General features: G+C 39.9%; 1 protein-coding gene across 2 annotated transcripts in view; it reads left to right on the forward strand.

Annotated features, from left to right (window-relative positions):
• The first annotated feature begins 1,413 nt into the window (after positions 1-1,413).
• The window catches only part of LOC132853268 (tyrosine-protein kinase ZAP-70), a 21,955-nt gene continuing 2,702 nt past the window's right edge, over positions 1,414-20,666 (forward strand). Inside the window, exons 1-12 of one of the 2 annotated variants that reach the window (XM_060880848.1) lie at positions 1,414-1,641; positions 9,444-9,874; positions 11,176-11,336; positions 13,762-13,900; positions 14,025-14,106; positions 14,945-14,967; positions 15,093-15,132; positions 15,655-15,859; positions 15,950-16,156; positions 17,425-17,617; positions 17,778-17,918; positions 19,824-19,936. In XM_060880848.1, coding sequence (XP_060736831.1) covers positions 9,473-9,874; positions 11,176-11,336; positions 13,762-13,900; positions 14,025-14,106; positions 14,945-14,967; positions 15,093-15,132; positions 15,655-15,859; positions 15,950-16,156; positions 17,425-17,617; positions 17,778-17,918; positions 19,824-19,936 — 1,706 coding nt within the window. In that variant the 5' untranslated portion in view covers positions 1,414-1,641; positions 9,444-9,472. Of the gene's footprint in view, positions 1,642-8,962; positions 9,078-9,443; positions 9,875-11,175; positions 11,337-13,761; positions 13,901-14,024; positions 14,107-14,944; positions 14,968-15,092; positions 15,133-15,654; positions 15,860-15,949; positions 16,157-17,424; positions 17,618-17,777; positions 17,919-19,823; positions 19,937-20,666 lie in introns of those variants that run through there. The other variant, XM_060880849.1, reaches the window with a different exon arrangement.

Raw genomic sequence — 20,666 nt, forward strand, 5'->3', positions numbered from 1 at the left:
ATAACTAAATGTCCAGGGGGTGGAGTCAGACCTGAAACAGCTCCTCCTACATGAGTGGATTATAACAAAATGTCCAGGGGGTGGAGTCAGACCTGATCCAGCTCCTCCTACATGAGTGGAGAATAACTAAATGTCCAGGGGGTGGAGTCAGACCTGATCCAGCTCCTCCTACATGAGTAGAGAATAACTAAATGTCCAGGGGGTGGAGTCAGACCTGATCCAGCTCCTCCTACATGAGTAGAGAATAACTAAATGTCCAGGGGGTGGAGTCAGACCTGAAACAGCTCCTCCTACATGAGTGGATTATAACAAAATGTCCAGGGGGTGGAGTCAGACCTGATCCAGCTCCTCCTACATGAGTGGAGAATAACTAAATGTCCAGGGGGTGGAGTCAGACCTGATCCAGCTCCTCCTACATGAGTAGAGAATAACTAAATGTCCAGGGGGTGGAGTCAGACCTGATCCAGCTCCTCCTACATGGGCAGTGTTTAACCAAAATGTCAAGGACATGGAATCAGATCAGTACAATGGGTTGAGTCTTACCAGTTCCACCTCCTCCAACACACGTGGACTCAAAACTAAAGTCCAGCAGCTGGCGTCAGACCCGATTCAGCTCCTCCTACACAAGTGACATCCAACAAAAGTTGTCTCAGACTGAATAAGTATGCTTGTTCTGTGTTGTACAATCTTGTCATCACGTGCTTCGGTGGAAAATAGTGAGTTAACCAGGAAACTAGCAAAAATATTTGTCAGATGGGGAACACACCCTGTATGGGACGCACCATTCACAAGTGTTGCATTCATACACTCATACACACTTATGGGCCAGTTTATCACAGCCAGTCCACCCAGTGCCATGTTTCTAGGACACAGGAGGAAACCTGGAGGACAGCCACAAGCCAGGAACATGCGCAGGAACGTGGGAGCTGTGAGACAGCAATGCGACATGCTCCATCACTGTATGTGGAAATAAGCAAAAAAAAAAAAAATAATAAAAAAAAAGGAAATAAATAAACTTTTGAACATAGACATAACTGCAGTTGTGTGAGAAGTGTGACAGCATCTCTGGACCCTCTGACCTGAAGCAGTGTGTTATGGAGTCCATTTGATTCCAGCTCTGTGTGTTTCAATGCATTTTTTCTTTTTTTCTTCTTTTTTTAATTGTTCTGTGCTGTTTATATAGTAATAATAACTGCTAGACGATTTTTTCGCGCAACGCATCAATATATGACACATTTTTGACTAAGCTTCTGCCACTGTAGTACATTTCACTGAAAGAAATATGAAGTGCTTTTATATTGTAAACACGATACACACCGCCTGCTGCCAGAAGCCACGCTGCACTGCGCTGATTGAGCTGCAGTACGTTCTGTGTTTCTGAGAATTGAAGAAACATTAAAAGGGGAGTCTAACAGCCCACATCGTTCACCTGCATTTGTAGAGACAGCCACACACACACACACGCACACACACACACACACACACACAGTAGTGCTTGGCAAACACAGATGTCATACATCAAGCCAGATCAGAGTTCCTCACCTCCTCAGACTGTACAAGTTTGTCACTGACGGTTGATTTGGGCTACGCTCCTCACTCTCTCCATCTCTTTCTCTCCTTTTCTGGAACCTCCTGGCCTTGGTGAGTGCTCACTGGGATCATTTTCCCTTTTTCATCTGTTCTCCATGACAGATGGATGTTCTTGTCTGGTTCTCGGCAGATTTCATCACAAATGTTCCAGGGCTGAGCTAAGCGTCAGGGTTTAAGCGAGTGTGTGTAAATGAGGTGAGCGAGACTAGGAAGGTTGTTAAACTGACAGATGTGAGTTAATCCCACGCCAAGTAAAGAACTAAAACAATTGCTGCCAGACAAGAATGTTTGACAGCGTTGTTCAACATGAGTCGAGGGTTTTTTGTCTTGTTTCGGGTGAACTCGGGCCATGTCGCAGTAACAAAAGACCTCTGACGGCAATCATGGGGTCTTTCTTTTGTCTGATGTAGCTGGTGTATTTATGCTGGATTTCTTTTCACCAAGTGAATAACAAAGAAATAACCTGAAATAATGACACTTAAAAATTTTAGCATCACATTTCCATTTTGATTTGAGCTGAATTTAAATATTCTTATCTGGAAAAGCTTTGCAAGCTCCATTAAATACATACTCATGTAACATGCTGGTATAAAAAAGACCCTTAAGAAGAACAATCAAGCATTACTATTTCAGCTGAGGATTTGTGTACCGTGATGAGATCTATTCACCTCATCGTGTCATTTTTGTCTGTAATGTCATCTGATTTGCACTTCTACAGTATGTTTACGCTAAGAAACATATAAGCTCGCTAACACATATGTTTACGCCTGAAACTAGCTAAAATATGTTTCTTGACACTTTACACGTGTACGTGTGTGATAACATTTTTGAGATCTCCATTTTTATACGTCAGCATCAATCGACTCTAAATTGTTAAATGCTAAATAAGTGAGAAAGAGAATCTGTGTTACAGGAACAGTCCAGTTACGAGGAAGAAATTCGATAGGTCAGTAATAACAAGGAGAAAGGAAGACGTGTCTATTTATTTAGAGTTCATCTAAATTTTGCTATAAAACGCATCATGTTACAAGAAAATTTAAAAAAAAAAATTTTTCCAACAAAATATAACGGAGCTCAGAGCAGATCGTTAAACATACACTAAGATGAGAAAACGGCTTTATTGTACAGAAGGAGAAGAAAATGATTTATTGCTTGTTTAAATGCATTAATAAATAATGCGAATTCGCATAATTAAATTATCCTCTCAAAAATGTTTGTAAGCTTTAGAGTAATAAACACCGTTTGCGTTCACAGCCGCCGTGATCATGTACCGTGTTATTGACCACAAGAAAGCAGCGAGCTCAGCTGCGACCTCAGAGCTGGAGATTTATTTATAGAGCAACGATTCGAACACACTCGTGTTCGGAGAAGCTGACATGTTTGGGCCCCACCGCAGCAGTCGTTAAAATCCTGCGACCTGAATGAACCTGCTAACAGTTGAGCCTGCGTTTGACCCAGCAGTAAAAAGAACGTTGTGATAATTAAATACGTCAGTCATCTCTTAAAGGAAAAAGAAAACAAAACCACACTTCTTATCTGCAAAAGCATTTTGAGAGTTGAGATCAGCAAATATTACAGTGTTCAGAGCAAAAACAGAGTTATAAACATGCACGAAAAGCAACAGGAGGTCAGTGGCGGGAATCCAGGCCTGTCTCGGCTCAAAACGCTCGTGATATTTCAGCGGACCCATGGGACCAGCTAAGTATGGGCTAAAAGCTGTTTGTGGAAAATAAACGACAAGCGCAACATAAAGAGAACATTTGAAAAGGCCCAGGGTCAGACGCTCTAATGGTCTTGTACATCTTTGGGGGAAAAAAATCATGAAGAAAATTGTGTGTTTTGTTTTCCAGTGTAGGCTGAAAGAAAATAATTTCCATTCACTTTTAGGATAAAGATTAAATCGGTTGTGAAGTAAATAACATATGATGCTGTTCACACGCGGTGTCTGAGTACAGCGTGAATCCTGGGGTAATGTAAAAAGAAAATGGAACATCCAGGCACACGTACTGCTAGCAAGTTAGCAAGATGACTCTTATGTTAGCTTCTCAACTAGCATGAAATTTACACACATATGAAGGGGAAGGTAAAATATGTGCACGGTTTTACACTGAAGTCACTGAACATCTGCTCTGTTAACTTCAACACGACGGTTTTCACTCAAGTTTAAGTTTGTCATGAATTCAGTATTTGATGCTGATCTTCTAGACTTCCTGGTTTCACGACTGCACTTTTCATCTCTACAGTAGAGAAGAGAAATAATTTACAATCACGCTATACAGGACGTTTTTTTTTTTTGTTTTTTTTTGAGTCCTCTTTCTTCCTCATATCACATCAGGGAGTTTTTCCTCATCATCCTCGCTCTTTGGTTTGCTCATTTGGGATGAATTTAAAATTAATATCCTCATCATTTTTGTAAATATGCTAATAAGCTGCTTTGTTTGATTTTAACAATGTCAGTTGTTAAAGAAGAAAAAAAAATTAAGAAATTTGGAAGTACGACCACTCAAGCTATTTTTTTTTATCTTTTTTAATTATTTATGTGTATATTTACTGCAGCTTTCAGATCTAACGCTTTACTAGACTGTACTACTGTATGCTACACAACTAAACACACACTAACCTCTAAAAAATGATTCATTCTGATAAACAAATACATACAGTAACCCTTAACGAACATATGACTTGCGTTTAGATACATTAACAGCTAATCGAGTGACCTTAGCGAAAAAAAAGGGCATCCATTTCATGTGTGATGGTGAGTTTGCAAATTTATATAGTATTTTCATAGAGTATGACTCACTTCAAGTTATATATGTGTTAAGAATTAACACACACACCCACACACACAATACTACAGTATGTCTCTCAAAACGTCAGATTTATTGATATGAACCCTTAAGGTTGGATTATTTCCCCGACTCATGGTCAAAGGTCACGTCTTAGGCCATTTTCTTCTCGTAATCACAGTGTTGCTTAACTTATCTTTCACTTTTCTCTCAGAGAATTTTTAAAATGTGATAAAGATAAAAAACAAAACGTGCTCGGTTTCTCACATTGTACCTCATGTACTGTAATGTATTTTGACTGATTTGTAACAATGAGTTGAAATGTTCTGTATTAATGCTTATTTTGTGAAGCATGTAGTTGTGTTAGCATAGAATGCTAAGGAAATGCTTTTTTTTTTTTTTTTTTTTTTTCTCGAACAGAATCCGAAGCAAAGCCTGGGATTATCTGTTATCTTTAATACCTTGAAGCTTCAATGACGTGACTTTTTAGTTTTTAAACTAAGATGAGACTTATCTGAAGAGCGTAGGATTGTCCTCAGTTACATGATTCGTTCTCACTCATGCATCCAGAACAGAAACAGGAAGGAGTCTCGCTTTCTTGTCACCTCAACATTCTTTCTGGAAACTCCCAAAATGGATTTAGCTAACAAAAAATGTTGAGTTTAAAGATATGATCCTCCCAGAAACCTGGAAAAAAAACAAAAACAAAAAAAAAATGAGGGTTTTGATTGAGTTTAAGTTCAAATGGAGATTTTTTTTTTAAATGAATCTAAATATGTGACTAACAAAGTGCTAGTCATCGAGTTACTGAGACACTGCTATTATAACATTGTCCATGACGGCGGTGCACACAGAGGCACAAAAAAAACAACCTACTTGTTGGCTGGAATTATTTTTTAATTAATAATCTGAGGTAAATGTTGACTTTTGTGATCATTTTCTACTGTTTCTGTGTCTCTGCATGTCCTTATTGCTAGCCTCAGTTACTAACTAGCCATATTTTCCAGTTGTATTTCTTTTCAGAATTGAACCAATTTCCGTCCACTTTATCGTCTTGAAAGTACACACATCACCACAGCATAAACCTAGCATAAACATGAGCAGCTATGCTAATTATTTAGCACTTTTCGGTGCTATCGTTTTAGGCTATGAAACGTAGAGCCTCACACTTAGACCGTTAAAGTTTTAGGCCCAGTTAGTCAACTTTAATTCTAATCAAACATCCATCCCAGCAAGCGCACTTTCATGCTAGTTAGACTTACTGCTTATGTAGACATCTTTGCCTAGCAGGAATGTTTTTATTATTAGAACTATTTGAACCTCAACATGTTAAAGGTTGTCATTCACACACCACCACAGCCACAGCCTGGACCTAGCAGTAAGGAGTTGTAGCTAATTAATTAAGTCACAAAACAGTTGTGAGTTCAAATCCCAGGCCTGCTAGGTTCATAAAGCATTATTGCGGCTTTGTGCAGTGGATCGGCGGTTTAAAGTACTTTTCTTGTTCGCTCTCCACCACACCTTTGTTACCTGGCTGTATGTGTATGATCACTTTGCTGTGGTCTGGTGTGGCTTTGACTGTAGCATATGTGTCTTTGTGTGTCTAAGGGTCTTCCGCTCTACCGATGTCCTCTTTAGGACTGTGGGCAGGTGTGTGTGTGTGTGTGTGTGTGTGTGTGTGTGTGTGTGTGTGTGATTTTGTCCAGGAAACTGTGGTAAAACACACAAGCAATGCTGGAAGTATACAAATGGTAGAGGGGTACACCTGCTAGCTGCAACCGTAGCCATTATCTATAGCAAAAAAATATATTCAGATCCAACACGACGCTGTTTTCTCTTCTTACAAGATCGCTTAGCTTTGAGAAAAAGCTTCCTATAGACTGTCATACTGTGACCTGTCCACCTCCCACACAGTGGAAAGTATGTATCATAAATACCGAAGTGATGGAGCAGACAGAGAGAGGAAACTGTCTGATAAGGAGCGAAGGACTGAAAAAAGAAGAAAAGGTAACAGTATTAATGCTTAAAATTCGAATCAAATTCACCTTCGAGGTCAGAACCCAAACCTTATTGAGTCATGAATGTGGCTTTATTTCATATAGATGTATATCTGAATTGTATACATGTCTTTCTATACATGGCTTTTAAAGGCGTATCACTACAATTTTTTACTGGTAAAAAAATAAATTATAAAAATATTATTAAAGAAAATGTAATGTAGTGGGTTTTCTGCAGTGACGTGTGTTAAACAGTCGATGCGTAGTGTAACTGTTTATGTAACCTTCTAGCTAACTAAATTTAAGATATGCTAAGCTGGCGACCGTTAGCAGCTAATAGCCAGCTTTATTGGAAATGGCAATTTTAATAGAATATAAAAACTAAAAAAAAAAACACTTTCCATATCTGACTATAACACATAATTTTGTATACCACAATGTTAATTTGCATCGCTAGCTATTTGAGGTTAGTTTACTTTCCAAAAATCTTTGCTTAGTCGCTAAGACGTTTGTTATTGATTAGGTTTTAAAGGCTCGGACTCAGTAGCAGTTAATCCCAGTTTCTCTCTACTTTAAAACTCTGATATCTTGGTTTTTATTCAATCAGGTCAGTTTATAACAACAAAAACAAAACAACAAAAGAGGGATTTGAATGGTTTTCATCTGATTTTACACAAAATAGAATAATTAAAGTTAATAAAGAAGGGATAGTAAGTAAGTAAGTAAGTAAGTAAGTAAGTAAAGTTTATTTATATACAGTAGCACATTTATCACAGAAGAGCTGACCAAAGTGCTGAACAAAGTCAAAAATAAACATAAAATAAACAAAACAGATGATACAATAAAACAATAGAACACAGACAAAAATCCAATTAAAATGCCTGGGAATAAAAATATGTTTTCAACTTCACTTTAAAAGTTGTACTGGAAGGTGCAAGGCGAATGTCCAGTGGAAGTTGGTTCCAGAGACGGGGGGCCGCAATAGAAAAAGCCCTATCACCCTTCGTTTTTAAGCGTGAACGAGGGACAACCAAGAGAGCTCTATCAGAAGATCTGTGAGATAAGATGGGGCTTGACCATTAAGAGCTTTAAAAACAAACAACATTTTAAATTGAATTCTAAAATAGAGAGGAAGCCAATGAAGAGAGGCTAAAATTGGTGTAATGTGATCTGTTTTTTTTCCCCCTGTCAAAAGTCTTGCAACTGCATTGTGTACCATCTGTAAGCGTGCAATGGATGACTGAGGAAGACCCAAATATAATGAATTACAGTAGTCAAGGCGGTAGGTGATAAAAGCATGAATGACTTTCTCCAGGTCATTAAAAGTTAAAAAAGATTTCAGTCTCGAGATGATCCGTAACTGATAAAAACTTTTCTTGACAACTGTATTAATTTGCTTAGTTAAGCAAAGTTCAGAGTCCAGAATGACACCAAGAATCCTAACCTGGGAGGAGACTGAGGGGAAATGCTTGCCAAGCTCATTTATAAGACCACTTCTCAACATAGGGGGGCCAAAAACGATTACTTCCGTTTTATTTTCATTTAGTCGAAGAAAGCTATTGGACAGCCATTTCTTGATGTCCGCAAGGCAGGCCAATAAGGGTTGAATGGTATTGCCAGCTTTCAATGGTATGTACAACTGGGTATCATCAGCATATAAATGAAATGAAACATTGTGTCTCCTAATAATGTCCCCCAAAGGTCGCATATATAAATTAAAAAGAAGTGGCCCTAAAATGGATCCTTGAGGCACTCCACAGGTAATAGGAGCAACAGATGAAGAAAACTTACCTAACTCAACAGAGTTGTGTCCAGGTTGATGATTGGACGTCTTTATCATGTCTGACTCCACAGTGGTGTTAATATGAAGCTCATATAAAAGTAGGCACTCAGGAATTTAAAGATTTGTCATGTCTCTAGAATACTCAGGGTGATATATATGAATGGTTATTTTTTTTCCCACACAGATGTTTGTATCTTCACAGTAAATGTCGATATCAAACCCGTTTCTGCTCTCTGAGACGCTGCAAATGTTTGTTCATCTAAAAAGGCTCTAAAATCTGAAGGTGTTTATCTTCAACACTAAAATTCAGTGTAAGATTATCGACAGAGGGACAAACAAACACACGTCTCACACTGAAAGACAACAGAGTCCTGACTCGTTTTAGATCAGACTCCTGGTCAGAAAATCATGTTTGTTTAAACTGATTGTAAACGTAGTGTAAGTTGATTACTAATGTAGGAAAAAAGGGTTATGCACATATACGTCGATATATTTTGTTTTGGACGTCTTGTTTCAAGGCTCTGCCTCTTGGCACGTCCCTGTCGAATGGAGTTTATCTGCATCTGATTACAGAACAGTAAGAAAGCGAGTCCTGTTTTGGGGTGAAACAGAAGTCTGTGTGTGTCACAGAGGAACATTTTGAGCAAACGTCAGCACCTGTGAGAACGGGGAGATGATGAGATTAACAGAAAGGAGGGAGGTGGAGAAAGGATGTGTTTGTGTGTTTGTGTGTGTGTGTGTGTCAGCTTCCTGTTGCGGCGACGCAGGTCTCAGATCAGCACTAAAGAGTGTCTGCACTCTGCAGAGAGAGCAACACTTCAGCGCTGCAACCTGCGGCGTGAAGAACATGAGCTGTGGATGATAGAACCATGTTTCTGTGATCTGGCTGCAGTCCTGAAAGAGTTGTGAGACGGAAAGGAGGCATGAAAAACTGCACGTGTTTGTGTGTGTGTGTGTGTGTGTGTGTGTGAGTCAGAGAGAGATAGTTAGAGATAGTTAGTTATATCCTCATCGTTATAGCAGCTTTTGCTGTGACAGAATCAAACTCGTGTCTCTCTTTGTCTTTAATCGATTATAAACAAGCCATCATTTTTTTCACCACTTTCTTTGATCCAGTGTTGCAATTCAACATTACACAGATTCCGTCTTGAATATAAACTTTTTTTTTGATCATCTTATAATTTGGCTGAAATCTTTTCAAGTTTAAACTTTTTTTTTTGTTCGAGAGAGAGCGAGAGAGTGAGTTTCATCTGATCTCTGGCGTAAATCTCATCTTTCTCCTTATAGACTATAGACGCTCGTGACCCGGTTCCGTCATGATCGACCCCGCGGCCGAGCTGCCTTTCTTCTACGGCAGCATCAGCCGTTTGGACGCCGAGCAGCACCTGAAGCTGGCAGGAATGGGTGACGGTCTCTTTCTGCTGCGTCAGTGTCTGCGCAGCCTGGGAGGATACGTCCTGTCTGTCGTCTGGAACCTGGAGTTCTATCACTACCCCGTGGAGAAGCAGATGAACGGGACGTACTGCATCGCCGGTGGAAAGTCCCACTGCGGCCCGGCTGAGCTCTGCGAGTACTACAGCAAGGACGCAGACGGTCTGGTGTGCCAGCTGAAGAAGCCGTGCCTCCGCCCCGCAGACACGCTCATCAAACCCGGTGTATTCGATGCCCTGAGGGACAACATGCTCCGCGAGTACGTCCGGCAAACCTGGAACCTGGAGGTGAGCGAGTTAAAGCTTAAAGGTCCAAGCTCAATGAACGCAATCCCATCATAGGCTATTCTAATCAAATCCACAAATCAGCCAATATATTATTGAACTATACTATTATGACCATTACACCGCTACACTATATCGTCAAAAGTTTGTGCACCCCTGACCATCACACCCATGTGTCCTTGTTGAACATCTCATTACAGATTTATTCCTCTCTCTTTTTACTGTTATAATAAACTCAACTCTCCTCTTCTGAGAAAGATTTCCAATCAATGTTAGAGTGTAGCTGTGGTAATTTGTGTTTATTTAGTCCCGAGATCGATAGCGAGATCAGACTGTCGGGATGGTGTTGAGGCTCCAGTTCTGGTTCATCTCAAAGATGTTCATTGGGGTTGAGTCAGGGCTCTGTGCAGGACACTCGAGTTCTTTCACTCTGACCTTAACCTCCACACCATGTCTTCACGTCGTTGTCATGTCTAGAACAGGGTTTGAAAACAAACAAACACACGTCTCACACTGAAAGACAACAGAGTCCTGACTTGTTTTAGATCAGACTCACGGTGAGAAAATCATCTGTTTGTTTAAACTGATTGAAAACGTCCCATAAGACGATTATTTTATTTTGAAGGTGTACTGTGGAAAAGGGTTAATTGTGAAAAAGAGAGAGAGAGAAAGAGTGAGAGAGAGAGAGAGAGAGAGAGAGAGAGAGAGAGAGAGAGAGAATGCAGGCATGTAAACAACATAGATAACAGGAACTTCTCTTGAAGATGTTCCAGAACATTCAGTGAAAGTATAAACTGTTCAATTTACTTTCACTTTTATTTCTATAGGAAATTTTTAACGATGTAAATGGTCTCACAAAAGCTTTACAGAAATAGAAACATTCAGAATAGAAATTAATTTTAAAGTTTGATTTCTATTTATCCCTAACGTCCGAGCCTGAGGCAACGGTGACGACGACACAGTTAACCCATAACACATGAGACAGGACCTTCTTTCATTTTCTTCCACACACTCTCATTCACTCACACACTACGGACAATTTTCCAGAGATGCCAATCAACCTACCATGCATGTCTTTGGACCGGGGGAGGAAACCCCCGAGGCACAGGGAGAACATGCAAACTCCACACACACAAGGCGGAGGTGGGAATCGAACCCCCAACCCTGGAGGTGTGAGGCGAACGTGCTAACCACTAAGCCACCGTGACCCCCAGTCTAAATATTAAAAATTTCATGATTTGAAATGAATATATTGGTTGTACAAATGGGAAAATGAGTGTGTTGACTGCGTGTGTGTTTTTCAGGGTGAAGCCATGGAGCAGGCCATCATCAGTCAGGCTCCTCAGTTGGAGAAGCTGATCGCCACCACGGCTCATGAGAAGATGCCTTGGTACCACGGCAAAGTCCATCGTCAGGAGGGAGAGCGGCGACTCTACTCGGGCTCTCAGCCGGACGGAAAGTTCCTGTGAGTCTCAGCCTTCTTTATCTTCTCTCCATCCTTCACAGCAACAGCGGTGTGTGCCGATCGAAAGTGTTAACATTTAACACACAGAAAATTTCAGCAGAAACCTCTGAAACACTTTCGCGTTTATATGAAACGTGCTGAAGACGCAAAGAGAACAGAGACAGAAAGAGTTCTCACAAAATATCTGACCTTCTAAAAAACTAAAAACTAAAAAAAAAAAAAACTGCTGCTAAAATTAAGGGTAGAAAAAACTCTGTCTGTGAGCTAAAAAAAAAGCAGTCACTGTAAAAATGCTGATTATCATAAATTAATCACCAATCAATTAAGAACAAAAAATAATCAACTATCCAATCAAATCTCCTAATCTTTGGATTTTAAGTCTTTTAAATGAGTTTTTTTACTTTGAGATTTTTCTTTACTTTTAGTTAAATCTTTTTTCACCCAAAATAAAACACAGACACAAAAATTTCTCAATAGCGTTTTCTACGTGCCTTAATCCTACAGGATTTATTTGATTTTTGAAGTTTTGCCGAAAATATATAACAGTGATGAAATAAAAAAAAATATATATATATATTTTATTTATATATATATATATATATATATATATATATATATATATATATATATATATATATATATATATATATATATATATATATATATAAATACATAAACAAACAAACAAACAAATAAATAAATAAATATTATTATTATTATTATTATTATTATTATTATTATTATTATTATTATTATTATTCATTCATCTTCTACCACTTATCTGAACTACCTCGGGTCACGGGGAGCCTGTGCCTATCTCAGGCGTCATCGGGCATCAAGGCAGGATACACCCTGGACGGAGTGCCAACCCATCGCAGGGCACACACACACACACACACTCTCATTCACTCACACAATCACACACTACGGACAATTTTCCAGAGATGCCAATCAACCTACCATGCATGTCTTTGGACCGGGGGAGGAAACCGGAGTACCCGGAGGAAACCCCCGAGGCACGGGGAGAACATGCAAACTCCACACACACAAGGTGGAGGCGGGAATCGAACCCCCAACCCTGGAGGTGTGAGGCGAACGTGCTAACCACTAAGCCACCGTGCCCCCATTATTATTATTATTATTATTATTATTATTATTATTATTATTATTATTAATAATACTAATACTAATAATAATAATACTTAAATAAATAAAGGAAACGATGATCCGTCAGCGATCAAAATAATCCGAGATGTTTCTTGGTTACATGAAATTTTACACTGGGTCAGGGGACACAACACAAGGGAAATTATAGCGAGGATTAAACGACAAAGCGTCTCTGAGCTGCGGTGCACAACAAGCTATAATTGGTCATGGAAAAAGTAGCGAAACCTGAGCAGCGGCGGTTAATAAGCAGCGCAGTCGGAAACTTTCACCCAATGCGCCAACAATAAACATCGTTATACAGATTTATACAAATATTTAAATGTAGATTTGTGCTGCTGATAATCTCAGCATCTCGTCATGAAAAAAAACTTTTCCTGTCGGAAAACGTAAAGTTTAAGCTTTAGCTCTGACACCGGAGACTCCTTCCCTGAGCGCGGTATAAATGACTGCGCGAGCTGTTGCTATAGAAACGAGAATTATAAGAATATTAAACTACTTGTGGACAATGAGAGGAAAGAGCTGAACATTCAGATCTTCTTCTCTCTCTCTGCCTATTATGTCATGTCTTAATGTCTGTCTTTCTCAATCTTTTCCTATTGTCCCCTTCCTCCTCCTCCTCCTCCTCCTCCTTCTTCTTCTTCTTCTTCTTCTCCTCCTTGTTCTTCCTATTTTTCTTTTTCTACTCCTCACTCTCCTCCTCCTCCTCCTCCTCCTCTTCCTACTTCATCTACTTTTTCTCCTCCTCCTGCTCCTCCTTCTTATTCTTCTCCTTCTCCTCCTTCTTGTTGTTGTTGTTGTTGTTGTTCTTCTTCTTCTTCTTCTTCTTCTCCTAAGTGCTTAAATCTCTGTCATGTTCTCACCTGTTATTTCTTCATCTTTTTCCATTGTCCCCTTCCTCTTCCTCATCCTCTTCCTACTCCTCTTCCTTGTCTTCCTTTTTCTCCTCCTCCTCCTCCTCCTCCTTCTTCTTCTTCTTCTTCTTCTTTTCCTCCTCATCTCCATCTACTCTCTCCCGTCTCTGTCATGTTCTCACCCTTCTTCTTCTCCTCCTCCTCCTCCTCCTCCTCCTTCTCCTCCAACATCTCCTCATCATATCGTATAAGCCTTATTATACCTCCTCTATCCCTTTTCCCTTTCTCTCTATTAACTGCAACACAGCAGTGACATTTACCCCAAAAACATGCCCTTGTTTTATTTATAGACTTTTATTTCACTAACTCGAATGTGAAGCAGACATGATGTTCTTTCTTCTCTGCAGAGTGAGAGAACGAGAAGAAGCTGGCACCTTCGCCTTGTCGGTGATGTACGGGAAAACCGCCTACCATTACCAGATCCTTCATGACAAATCAGGCAAATACTCCATGCCAGAAGGAACCAAGTTCGACACGGTGTGGCAGGTGAGTGTGGTGTGTGAGACGTGTGGTGTGTGAGACGTGTGGTGTGTGAGACGTGTGCTGCAGCTCTACACCGTGAGTGCGGGACAGATGTTTCTTAACCTGTCTGTTGGTTGGACTGTTGCAGCTGGTTGAGTATCTGAAAATGAAACCCGACGGTCTGGTGACGTTACTACGGGAACCCTGCGTCAACCAGAACCACGCAACCCGTAAGACAAGTGCACGGTTTCACAGCACAACACTTCACACCTCCATCCATCTTCATATCCAGAACTTCAGTGTGGTTCTGATGAAGGTTCCAAACCAAACGCAGTGTGAAAGACGTTAAATCAGAATCGTCCGTCTCACTGATCTGAATCCTGACTGACTGATGAACTGATTCTCTTCATTGTCTTATTCTTTTTTCTTCCTTCCTTCTTCTATAGTCTTCTTCTTATTTATTTCTCCTGTTCTTTTTCATCTTCTCTCCTCCTTTTACTCCTCATCTCTCTCTCTCTCTTCCCCATCAGTCTTTTTATAACCCTGTCATCTCTTCTTCTTCTTCTTCTTCTTCTTCTTCTTCTTCTACTACTAATTCATTTTCCTCTCCTCCTTCTTCATCTCCCCTTCCTCTCTTCTTCCTTCTTCTTTTTCTCCCCCTAATTTTTCTTCATATATTTCTGTCACCCGGCTATTTCTTTTTCTTTTCCTTCTTCCCCACCTTCTTCTTCTTCCTCTCCCTCTTTTACCCCTCCTTCTCCTTCTCCTCCTCTAGCTCTTCTTCTTCTTTTTAGCCTTCTCTCTTTACGTGTATTATTTCAAACTAGGTGATGCTACAGTAGATGTCTGAATCAGGTCATGAAGGTCTTCCTAATTATTCAGTTAGCTGAGGAATATGAACACACACACACACACACACACACTAACACACACAGAGCTGTTTTGTTGTGAGGAGAGGGGTATTAGGATTATTGATGAATCATTGAGCTGCCTGATGCTGTGTGAGTCATTAAAGTGTGTGTGTGTGTGTGTGTGTGTGTGTGTGTGTGTGTGTGTGTGTCCCCTCAGAGACTCCAGCCGTGCCTGGACCGGTGCGTATCACAGTCATCTCTTCTTATGATTTTACCATAAATGAGTGATACATACTGACTCTGTGTGTGTGTGTGTGTGTGTGTGTGTGTGTGTGTGTGTGTGTGTGTGTGTATGTGTTTTCCAGAGGAGAGTCTTCTCTAACGGCTACACGCCGCCCCCTGTAGGTGAGTGTGTGTTAACACGTCCCCACTTTTTCTCCTTGAACTCTTCCAGCATCCTTTCTTTTACCTACATGTTTGATTCTCCTCTATTCTTCTCATTTTCTCCTTTTCTCCATTTTCTTTTCCTGCATTTTCTCTCCATCAGTTTTCTCTTTCTCTTTCCGCTCCTTCCACTTATCTTTCACTCCTTCACTCTTTCTCTTTCTTCTTCTTCTTCTTCGACATTTGTTCTCCTTCACCTTTGCCATCATCTTTTCTTTTACTTTCATGTTTGCTTCTCTTTTTATTTGTGATCCTCCACTTTTTCCTTTTCCTCCTCCCTCCCTCCGTCTTCCTTATATCTGTTCCTCGACATTCTCTTTCCATTTCTATCTCTCTCTTCCCCTCTTTCTGCTCCTTCCACTTCTCCCCCTCCTCCTCCTCCTCTCCTTCTTCTTCTTAATTTATTTTTACTCCTGCTCCTCCTTTTTCTCTTTCTCCTCCATTTTATACGTTGCTCCATTTGTTTTTATCGATTATCTGCAGTACCCGGAGCGTGTAAGACCTTTGACCCGGCGAACCGTCAGGCTCTACCGATGGACAGCGAGGAGTTCCTCAGCCCGTACGCCGACCCCAAGGAGCTCAAGGAGAAGACGCTTTTCATCAAGCGCGATAAGCTGATGGTGGACGAGGTGGAGCTCGGCTCGGGAAACTTCGGCTGCGTGAAGAAAGGCGTGTACAAGATGAAGAGGTGAGCGACAAGATGAGGACTCGTCTGGGAGAGCTTTGGGGAAAAAGGAATGTGGCTCTGATGTTTACTGCCATTTTATTTCTTCTTCAGCAAACACATCGACGTAGCCATCAAGGTCCTGAAGAGCGAGAACGAGAAGGCGGTGAAGGACGACATGATGCGTGAGGCTGAGATCATGCACCAGCTGGACAACCCCTACATAGTACGCATGATCGGCCTGTGCCAGGCCGAGGCGCTGATGCTGGTGATGGAAATGGCACCCGCCGGGCCGCTCAACAAGTTCCTCTCCAGCAGGAAGTGAGGACGAGCTCATGTGTGAAGGACCTTTTTTAAACATGCACTCTGGTTCTCCCAGAATCCTCAGCAGATCCTCAGTAGTGTAAAGAACGGATCAGTGGATCAACACATAATTCTAATCAATACTGACTACGTTTCATCTCGTGGTCTAATAACAACAACTTCTTTTTCTACATTTTTTCTTCTTCTCTTCATCTCTTTATCTTTCTTATTCTTTTCCTTCACCTCCTTTCATCATCTTTCCTTTTACTTCCAAGTTTTTTACTTGTTCCTCTTCCTCCTCCTCCTTTCACTCCTGCTCCTTCTTCTTCTTCCCTCTCGTCCATTTTCTTTTCCTTCTCCCTTCTTTCCTTCTTTCTTTCTTTCTTTCTTTCTTTCTTTCCTCAACATTCTCTCTTTTTCTTTTCTTTCTTTTTATCTTCCACTGCTCCTTCCTCTGATCCTTTCTTTCTTTCTTTCTTTCTTTCTTTCTTTCTTTCTTTCTTTCTTTCTTTCTTTTTTCCTTTCTTTCTTTCTTTCTTTCTTTCTTTTTTTCTTTCTTCTCCTTTCCTCAACATTCTCTTTTTTCCTTCTTTCTTTCTTTTTATCTTCCACTGCTCCTTCCTCTGATTCTTTCTTTCTTTCTTTCTTTCTTTCTTTCTTTCTTTCTTTCTTTCTTTCTTTCTTTCTTTCTTTCTTTCCTCAACATTCTCTTTTTTCCTTCTTTCTTTCTTTTTATCTTCCACTGCTCCTTCCTCTGATCCTTTCTTTCTTTCTTTCTTTCTTTCTTTCTTTCTTTCTTTCTTTCTTTCTTCTCCTTCTTGGCAAACATTTGGTAGCTAAAAGCTCCACATTATTACAGGCAATATTACTGCACATGTTTAATATCACTGAACCATTTCTAGCAGGACAAGCAAAGAATAATCAAAAGGAAAATAACCAACTTTTGTTGTGGTAACATCAACGTGATGTCTCCATACCAGTGTTGATTATTTTCCCAGAACATCATGCTGCATCACTGATTTATTCCAGAAATACATGCAGAATAAGACAATTTATTTGAAATGGAATAAAATTCGAATCCTGTCTCCATCCTGTGTGAGCAGAGTTTTCATGTTCTCCTCATGCTTCAGAGGTTTCCTCCAAGGTTTCCTCCAAGTCCTCTAAAAAAGTCGTTGTGTTCTCCATGACCCTGTGTATGATAATCATTGATGGATGGATGAATGGGTGGATGGGTTGGATAGGTTGTACTAATTTTTTTAATGGTGTATTTGTGTGTGTTCCGTCAGAGATCAGGTGTCTGTAGATAACGTGGTGGAGCTGATGCACCAGGTCTCATTGGGGATGAGGTATCTGGAGGAGAAGAACTTCGTGCATAGAGATTTGGCAGCTCGGAACGTGCTGCTGGTCAACCAACATTACGCCAAGATCAGTGACTTCGGCCTCTCCAAAGCGCTCGGCGCAGACAATAATTATTACAAGGTGAAGCTCTGCTCAGACTGTATGAAGAAAAAATTAAGATCTTGATCTTCATAACGATACATGGTGCAACCCCTTAAACCACAAAGTGCTGTGTTGGTGGAAAAATTGAGACAAACATCCATGTTTATGCATCTGTGTGTGTGTGTGTGTGTGTGTTTAGGCACGCACGTTAGGCAAATGGCCTCTAAAATGGTACGCTCCAGAGTGCATCAACTACCACAAGTTCTCCAATAAAGGTGACGTGTGGAGCTTCGGGGTCACCATGTGGGAGGCGTTTTCCTACGGAGGAAAACCTTACAAGGTATTTATCATAACGTTCTGATTGCGTACTGTATCAGCGTACCGCGATAACACACAACTTAACTGTCACTCATCGCCATCTCCATGGCGATGAGCTCCACATGTTTGTGTGCACCTGTTTCGTGTTAGTTTGTGATCAGCGTCTCTGTCGTCCCTGAGGGCCTTTTTACACCTGGTCACTTCATGTGTTTTCTGTGAGCAGATATCTATCTGATGGTAAAAAGACCAGGTCTAAATGCCCTCCGAAACGTTTTCAGAGACAGATATAAATCCTATGGTACAAACCCCTTCAGGAGGTGGTCTGGGACGCATTTCAGGTGAAACTGGACAGGTGTAAATGAATGTGGTTGTTCAAGCCACATACGTCAGTGCTATACTCCTCCCAAATGGAAGTACATCACTCGCAGGTGATCTTTCACCCAGGCGTCTCGTCGGGTCTTAAAACGCGCTGCTGCCGCCAGCGAAAATGCAGCAAACAGTAAACGCTGTTTTTTGTAGCATAACCGTCGTGACGAGTTTTTTCGTCTTCTTTTATATTGCATTCTGAAAACCGCATACACCAAGGCGTGTTCCGTTTCAATTCCCCCGGAAATGAGGTCAAATATATTTGCATTTTGGGCGGGAGTAGAAAGATCGGATCGATATCCGATTCGCCGAGACGCGTTTATGTGGCCTAATGTAAATGGAACAGTTTTAACAAATCAGATAGCTATCGGATCAGAGAAAACACACGAAGTGACCGGGTGTAAAAAGGCCCTTATTCTCGCCGTGAAATCTGAGACTCGTTTACTTGTTCACTCGTTCCGGTTTCTTGCGTCCGTATCTTGCCGTTTGTTGTTCTCTGACCCGTGAATGGAATGACCGTATTGAACGATTTCAGCACACGGCTTTGACCAGCTCTTGAAGGCTAAAAGCAATGCATTTAACAAGATGTGTGTTTTTTTTTTTAATATACTTTATTGTTGTAAAGAGTTGAATGCAAAAGTTTGTGCACCCCAGAATAGGACAGGATGAAGAATGAATTGAATATAGATCAACAAGACAGCGCGAGGTCACAGATGCCTCCTCATAATCACAGTGATGAAGAGTGGATTAGTTTAGTTTAATGAGATTTGTACATCGACAAAAGCAACGACAGGATCATCAAAACAACATCGCTGACATGATGACGTGAACCAAGTAGTTGGGTTTGAAATTATACAGAGAATGTCATGTTTCTGGGTAGAAACATTTTGAGAACAATAACTGGATATGACTGAACAACTCAAGTAGTGTTGAGGAGACAGAGACCTCTGGTGGCTGGGAGGGGAATCACTGGGACAAAGTCACAATGGGATAGAAATAACTTACATACCATCGTATAAGTGCCTCTAAATAAATAAACAAATAACTCCAAAGAGTGCCTGGAGATTTTGTCATTTTGTCCCTGAACCTTGGAAGTATTTTCCTATATTAACTCACAAACAAATGTCACAGAGATATTTTTTTCATTGTTCCTTGTTCTTCTTCTTCTTCTTCTTAATATTATTATTATTATTATTAGTAGTAGTAGTAGTAGTAGTAGTAGTAGTAGTAGTATTGTTATTATTATTATTTTTTATTGTTGTTGTTGTTGTTGTTATTGTTGTTATTATTAGTAGTAGTATTGTTATTATTATTGTTGTTGTTATTGTTGTTATTATTAGTAGTAGTAGTAGTAGTATTGTTTTGTTATTGTTATTATTATTATTACTATTGTTGTTGTTATTGTTGTTGTTGTTATTATTATTATTTTTATTGTTATTTTTTTTTTTCGTATATCTTAAGCTAATACTTTAAACCATGATGAAGTATCATGTAGTTATCAAGCAGCTCAGGTTGATTGTAAACCTTATAAACCTTTTTACAAATTTATAATCGTGTACAGAAAATGAAGGGTCCCGAGGTGATCACCTTCATCCAGAGCGGTAGCCGTATGGAGAGTCCACCCGGCTGCCCGGAGCCCATGTACGAGCTGATGAAAGAGTGCTGGACCTTAAAGTATGTGAGCTTCATTAGTTATTAAGAAATTAGTGCACTTTGTGATATGCAGGGTTTTGTCACCACAACCTAGTTTTGTACGTTACAGTTGTTGTTTTTTTTACACCACACCACAGTACTTCCGAATTCTCGATTCTGATTGGTCAGAAGGTGTTGATGAATTTTCTACAATAGCAGCTCCAACGCTAGTGCGGCACATCTAAGTCTAAGTCTAAGTAACGTTCACGTTCTAATGAATAAATCACGATCGTTTAGTCACCACAGGGACTTAAACAGTGGACGATCGACGTAAATTTAAAATAAATAAATAAACTGTCAGTGATTTGTTATATATCGTGTGAAGCTCTAAATATCTTCTGATCGATGAGTTCAGTTTTTGGAGTTTCTCAGGAACAGGACAAGCTGTGAATTTTTTTATTTTATTAACTTCAAGGGACAGGAAGTAACTTGTTTTGTGGACTTTCCACAACATTAAATGTAACTATAAACAGAATTTAAATTTTTTTTAATTATTTACTTATTTGTTTATTTGAAAATTAAAACCTGCATTTTGTTGTGCTTTTAATATTCAAATGATCAAATATAAAAAAAGACAAAAATGTAAAAAATATTCCTTGGAGTTTAATTAGAGGCACGATTACATAATCTGCGTAGCTTTGTAGTATTTTAATACTGAAATTGTTGTTGTTGCGTATACACGAAGGCTATATTCCTCTTTTTTAATATATTA

Source organism: Tachysurus vachellii, chromosome 11 (assembly GCF_030014155.1).
Source record: "Tachysurus vachellii isolate PV-2020 chromosome 11, HZAU_Pvac_v1, whole genome shotgun sequence".
In the NCBI taxonomy this organism is placed as follows: Eukaryota; Metazoa; Chordata; class Actinopteri; order Siluriformes; family Bagridae; genus Tachysurus; species Tachysurus vachellii.